Genomic DNA, 7,601 nt, shown 5'->3' on the forward strand with positions numbered 1-7,601 from the left:
GTGAACACATGCACGCGTTACCACTGACAGGGCACATCGTGTGTCTTTCTGCCGCCTGCTTCAATCTCCTGGCAACTGACGCTTTTTCGATTCTCTTGTCCCTGAACTACAGTGACACGCCGCCGGGGAAAGTTTATGACTCTAAAAACCCATTTTCCATGCAGATTACAGACACTCCTCCATGAAAATTGCTCTGAGCCAAATGCAAAATGGCTGCCTTGTCCTTGCGTCTCCTTCAAGTGCCACAGGAAGTGGAAAGAGTCTCATGTCTCATCAAGTCTCATGTGAGACGAGGCCAAATAAAGTCATGTAATGTATACGCTTCAACCAAACGTGATGTCATGAGCCTCGGGGTTCACATACTTTTTCCATCCTGCACTGCGAATGTTAACATGGTATGTCCAATCAAAACATGAAAACATATAATTGTTTGTGCTTCTAGATTAAGATGGTATAGGATTTTATGAAAATTTTATGGAGAAATCTAGCCTAAGGGTCCTAAGGGTTCACAGGTTTTTTGTTGAAACTGTCACACACAAAACACTAAGCACTACTGGTAGCTACGTTAAAAGAACAAATAACACAGAAGTCTTAACTTCAATGGTCACACAAGTATAAAAAGAGGCTAACTACTCTTAAATGTAAAAACAACAAAACACTTAAGTGATGAGGCTTATGTTAGTGCTGGAGTCTGACTGTCTTAATATATTCTTTAAAGAGGAAGTCAATTTTTTACAACAATATGTTCTATGCAGGCACAATAGTTGAAACAAGGCATTCTGATAAATATTGCGTTTGAGGAATAAGAATTAATCCACCCGTTTTTAGCCATCCCGGGGGCAGCCATTTTGTCACTTCTGTCGACTGAAAATGACATCACAGTTGCTCAGGGCTCAGGTAACAACCAATCACAGCTCACTTGTTTTCTGAAGCTGAGCTACTATGATTGGTCATTATCTGAGCCCTGAGAGGGTGTGTGATGTCATTTTCAGTCGATATAAGTGACAAAATGGCCACCCCCTGAGATGACTAGATTTTGCTGCTTAACTCATATTCCACAAACAAAATATTAATCAGAATTCCTTGTTTCATCTAGTGGGTCTGCATAGAACATTTTCTTGAGAAAAATATTTTGGGTTGACTCTCCTTTAAGCACTTTGAAAACAGTATTAACTACTTGTGCGTGTAAAAGTCAAAAAATAGATTGGTGGCATCATTCGTCTTTTGTTTGATAAACAAACTGATGTAAGATGTCTTAAATGCTCTTCTTTTCAGAATGCATCCCAGAAGGATGCCACGACTCTAACTGAAAAAAGCGCGGTCGCACACAGTGTCCTAGTTATTTAAGGTTGCTTTTAAGCCACCATTTGATGCTGAAACACATCCACACATTATGAATCACAACCTTTTCAGAATTCATCACAATGACTTTCCAACACATGGCCCAAAAAACATTTAATGAAATCTCATATTTTCCTCATTTGGATGACATCACCACAACATGCAGAGTACTACCGGTAGTACCTTTACCCGGCCCGAAATGTTTACATTGAAACACCTTGAGACCAATTCTTGAACATTCTTTTGTCATGCAATGGATAGTTCTGAAGCAAGTCTGTCACACATCTGAATATACGAATGTTCTTGTCATTGAAATACATTGAATTGGTCAGGACAAATAGAGCAGCACTGATTTCAGCCGCACTCACCGCGACCAAACACCCCCAGCCCTCTTCGACTAGGCAGGTCAATCAATGTGCTTTCCCTTTCACTCCATTAGGACTGTGGTGGGATGAGGCATGCTAGGTGCCATGAAGTGGCACGGCATTTTTGCCCAGGAAAAAACTGCCAACTAAAGTCCCTGTACTTTGTGTACGGTTTATGACAAACAAGGTATTGCAAACTTGAATTCTCCAAAGCGCTAATTAGCATTACCACCTCTCCCCCTCTCTCTCTCGCTCTATTTACAAAGTATATATCTATCCATCCAACCATTTTGACTATGACTCATATATAAAAAGCAAGTAGGCAAGTGGCTTATAGCGTTTTGTGCACAGTACTTCTCAACAGGAATTCAAATCCACTTTGGCAACTTGGCAAACAAAGGATGAGACCATCCTAGCTTCATTTAAGACGTTAGCATTGTGATGCATCTAACTTCAGGAGCAGCAATTATTGTACTTCAGAGTTTGTGGCCTGTTATACAGTACCTGTATTTGATTTGGGGATGGTTGTTTATAAAATGTTTTTAAAATCATATATTTGTTGAGTTTTTACTACACAATACACCATGTTTTTATTTTCAATCTTGCACACAAGAAATGCACAAAATACGTAGAAATAAAAACTAATACTAAAACTAATAAAACTCAATTAAAACAAGCATTTTCCCCCCAAAAAATACAACTAATGAAAAGTTTGTGTTGAGGTGAAAATAAAACCTGTGTCAGTGCAGTATGCATATGTGGAGGGCCCCATGAATGGGTTTGCATTTCCCCAAATGACAAGATGCGCCCATGATTATGTGCCACACATCCTGCTGATCAACAAGAAGTCACATAGCTGTGTCTGCTACACAGTACACCTTTTGGTTCAGTTCGGAGGTATTGCAATGAATCACTAATGATTTGTGTTGTCTGTCCTATTCGTAACATTGATGTTGTGGGAAAAAAGCACATCCGACCGAATAACAGAGAGTATAGTATATAGTTTTCTTGTCATGCAACCCACCGGCATATCTTTTTTTTTCATACAGGAGGCTGCTGCAAAATTTGTTATCACTAAAATTACTGTATCAATATCTGAGTAACTCCATTCCTGGGGCAATGAAAAAGAATAGATTTATTCATCAAAATTCCAACAACATGGATATAGATTTTTATGACCAATTTCATAAAGCTTCACAAATGTTCAATAAGCGCACTGCCCATGCCATTTTTTTTTCCATTTTAGTCTCCTCTTTATATTTCATGTTCCATGTCCAAACCTGCTTTACAGTTGGTGTATTTTAATTGAATTTCCTCCAAAAATGCGTGCCACTCACTCGTTTGAGCGTATTCTAGCATATAAAATGCCCTTCCATTGCAAGTCAATGCTATGCTTCACCTTGGAATAAATGATTAAGTAAACACATCAAACTAGCGTGAAACTTAGTTTTTACACATCTTGTCATTGTTGTAGTTATATTTGAGTTCATTTGAGCAAGAAAAGGCTGCAGGTGGTAGCTTGTTCACAAAACTACAAAGTAGATGGACTGATAGAAGACTTGCACATTGCTATAGGGATCTTCTGGCATCAGGCTGACCCTACTGTAACCGTCAGATGTGATTCTGCCTAATTAAGCACTTGTCGAACGTGTTTTAAGTAAATCAACGTGGACTCCTTCCACCCCTCTCGTCCCAACAAAGCACCCTGATCTGACTCAAACAACTGGACCTGTCACTTCCAGACTAAGGTTCGTGCCTGAGGACAGCCATGACGGCCTCTCCGTGGCCACAGCCACACACACACGCACATACACGCCATACTACACAATCATCATCACTTGCTGTTTGATAACTGGAGACGTGTGACAGTGGCTCGCTCATCAATACGTGACAGGATGTAATGGCGAGACAGGAAAGGAGAGAGCTGCTGTTCTAACGACTGCTTCGGCCCACAGGCAGAATGAGTCATACTGTATGCACCTCGCTCAATGCCTCATGTTCCATTCTGCGCTCCGGCATTCCACCTCTAATTGTTTTAGTTCTACTAAGATTAGTTTAGTTGGATTTTTGTGGCTGCAAGATGGATTGAAGAAGTCAATGAGAATTGGAGTAGTGTTAAAATACACGTTATTTTAGGCAATATCAATTCAATACAATCCAAAGTTATTTGAGTGCTTGGCACCCATCAAACTTGAGAATGCTTTTTTTTTTTAAGTAAAGATCATATATTGAAATTGAAGGTGGCATGCAAGCAAGGTGGGAACATGCAAACTACATACAAGCAAGATAGATGGCAGATTTGAACCCCCCTCACAACTGTGAGGCAGATGTGCTAATCACCCGCCAAATGAATAACAATGTATCAAAAATAACACGCCGTAAGGGATTAGAATTTTTTTTTTCTCAGCTATACGAAAGTCAGCTATGTGAACTGTTACATGACCCGCGATGACTTATAGCTTGACAAGACTAGACAATCATTTTGGAGTTCATTGCTGCAAGGACAACATGATGAAGGATGAATTTATGGCTGGATGAATGCCAAACTACGCAGGTGAAGAACCTCTTTGATTGGGGTACAGCATCTTATAAAAAACACAATGTCATTGGTGGGATTGTTCAAAATTATAGCAATTTTTCAAAATATAATTCCAATTACCAAATAGGGTATATTAACCTATCTCGGTGTCAAAAAACTGATTAAAATGAAAGTTTATTGGGAGACATGCCAAATAGCTACTTTAAAAGATGCAAACGGCTATGATTGCTGAGGTTATTAAAACGGGGACAAATTTACGACATGAAGTCACATTATAATTTATTGGAAAACAATATGCAATATTATATCGCTGAGCCTCACAGTTAAAATTCTGTTGATATTATTCAACCTTAAGTCAGGTCAAATTCATATCTTTTTATTTCTCGCATCTTGTTTGGTTAGTGTAATGTATTTTGTTTCAACATCACAGGGAGGGTTTCCTCTGAACTCATTTTATAACCCTCAAAATCATAGGCAGATAACAAAATTTGCTTCACTTCACTTGAGTGCATTTGTCTCATTTGTGTAGTTTCTTTTAACTCATGAAAAAGTAGGCTCCATCTTAACTTATCATTCGTTGGCGAAGAAAAATCACATGGTTTTGCTGCCTTCTAATGATAATATATAATATTCATTCTGGTGTAATGCTGCGTTCATGAAAATTTCTAACTCTGAAAAGTTCACTGCATGTCAAACTTCGTATTCGTGGCAATAATATGATGGGTTAATTGAGCCTAAGAAATCTGACGTCAACAAACCATTGTGGTGACATGGTGAATATGAAACGGAAATTAAAAATGCACAAGTATAGTTTCAGCATAGCTGACTGGAATGTACCTCTAATTCACAAAGACATCATCAGCCATGTTTGTTGTTTTGTTTTGACTGGAAGTCTTTGGTCGGATCATAAGATTCCCTGTGGGAAATTACCTACTTCCCAGCAGTCTTGGCTGCAGAATATGTTACCAAATATGGTTCCTCATCCTCTAGAACAAACATTACAAAAAGCTATCATTATCATGCGGTGTAGCTCTACATGACAACAAATTACTACCACAATAATAATCAGACAGGTCAATTTAAGCAAGAATTCTTGATTTAAAATGTTAACTCTTTGATATTACTTTAGAATATAATTAAATAGGTTGGGTGGTTGAATCCAGGCGCCATAAATACCTGTTAAGAGTTTGAATGACATGATTATTGACAATACATTCCAAAAAAAAGTATTTTAGCTTCATCGGATACATCGGATCTATGGGCGATTCAGCCCATAGACATAAATGTGAATGGGACTGGAAAAAAACTGTAATTAGGTAGTGACTAGTCCAGGATGTACCCCGAGTCAGCTGGCATAGGCCCAAAAACACACGCAACCCTAACGAGGACAAGCGGTGTAGATATTGGCCGGATATCACCTGTGCAGGATATTTCTGTAAAATTGCTCCACATGCGGATTTCAGGGGCAGCCCAACAAATGAGTTCACTTATAGTTTCATAATCTCCTGACTCCATATCTCCCCAGGCTTTATGCTGGCATTATTATTGATCATAGTCACGGCATAACACATGCTATAAGCAGTTATACCAAACATTCTCGCTCAACTGGTCCTCTGCTTATGGGCCGTCCCTCCAATCAGCACCTGACTGCAGCTCTGATCAAACATCACGCATCAGAACATGCAGCATGCTGCAGTATGCTTAAGAACCCCTACTTCAGCGTCCCGTTGCTGTAATGACTAATAATCTGGTCGCACGTGCAGACGGCGGGAGAGAATGGCGTCAAGGTCATTTGCGGGTAATTTGAGAAATTACGACTAGAGCCACTATGGGAAATCCACGTTTTTGCATTGGCGATCACTTTTTCAGAACCACATAATTAACGAGCATCCATGACGTTATCGTGTTGCAAAGATTCCACAATGACTCGAGTGCCCGTGTCACAATAACAATGTCAACAATCCTCGGCATCGGCTTCAACTTATCACGTGGAGTATTTATTTTGGGATAAAACATTTAAACGTGCTGTGAATCAGGAAACTGCAATTAGGAGGTGTCCTTAAAAAGTTCCCCAAACACATTTTATTCATGTGAAATGACTAATTCAAGTGTAATAGTTGTGCGCGTGCAGGTTAGTAGTCAACACATCATGCATGCAAAGCATAGGACACGCGGCACTACTGTACCTGGTAGCTAAGGATGCTGTCAGGTTCCTGGACGGGCATGCTGGTGGCCTTTGCTTTGACCTGGACTAGGTAAAGGTGACACTTTCTATGGCTTGAACCTTGGCTTTGTTATACGGGACGTTAAGACGAAAACAGTCGAGAGCTGGTCCCAGCAGCCGCTTCGGTTTCTGCTAACATGTCGCGTGTCAACATCTCTTCCGGATGAAGAAAATGATATTGCACATCCTCCAAGTGTGATGCTTTCCCGGCCGCGCTTTCTGGCTCCCCCTCCCTGCGCTCTCGTGCCTGGTCCTGGTCCTGGCTGTGGGAACAGGATGCAGAGAGTCGGTGTAGGACTAGCCAATCACAGCTCAGGATGAAGAGAGCGGTTCATTCTCAACCAATCGGAGCAAATGAGTCAGAATTTCAACCAATGACAGGGCAGATGAATAGGACTGCGGCTACCCAGCCAAACAGAGACGTTAGAATTTTATCGATTCTCGTCACACAGTCAACTTACTGTAAATCACATCCGATTAAGCTACTTGTATCAACATTAAGCATTGCATTCACATTCCAGTCTATTATTTCAGTCACAATAAAACCTACACTTTATTATCCATCCATCCATTATCTGATCCGATGATTATAATTTTTTTATTGCTATTATTATTATTATTATTATTATCAAAGTTGGAGTACCCAGAGAAAACCAATGGAACACTGACAGATCATCATCATCATCATCATATTACACACCCGTTGAGGTAGCTCACCAGGTATTTTGACATAAAATATGTTGATGCTACTCACTGTACATTTCATTAGCTACACCTGCAGAACCTATATGTAGGCAATACAAGGGCAAAAACATCATTATTATAATCCAAAGTGATACCATACGTATGTAAGACAAGACACCGTATAGTAGCAATTTATTTAACAATATATTTATTATTGTGGCTGGCGTTTGGTTGCGTTACATCATTTTGAGGGGTGTTTCACGATAATAACACGAATCGCTTATTTATGTCTTTGTATACCAATTGATTCACATGATTATTTTTACAAATATTTAAGAAGTTACTTATTTCACTGTCAAATAATGTCAAAACTATCCAATAAAGACTTCAACATGAAGTATAAGGAATGCCAACTGTCAAGGTGTGTCTGCCACCATGCGTAAAGATT

General features: G+C 39.5%; 1 protein-coding gene across 2 annotated transcripts in view; it reads right to left on the reverse strand.

Annotated features, from left to right (window-relative positions):
- The window catches only part of slc4a8 (solute carrier family 4 member 8), a 33,514-nt gene that overhangs the window by 19,071 nt on the left and 6,842 nt on the right, over positions 1–7,601 (reverse strand). For both annotated transcript variants that reach the window (XM_086039780.1, XM_086039779.1), the window contains exon 5: positions 6,432–6,732. In XM_086039780.1, the coding sequence (XP_085895906.1) occupies positions 6,432–6,470 (39 nt within the window). In that variant the 5' untranslated portion in view covers positions 6,471–6,732. The remainder of the gene's footprint in view (positions 1–6,431; positions 6,733–7,601) is intronic.

Source organism: Filicampus tigris, chromosome 9 (genome assembly GCF_054856515.1).
Source record: "Filicampus tigris isolate MCC_2025a chromosome 9, RoL_Ftig_1.0, whole genome shotgun sequence".
NCBI lineage: Eukaryota > Metazoa > Chordata > Actinopteri > Syngnathiformes > Syngnathidae > Filicampus > Filicampus tigris.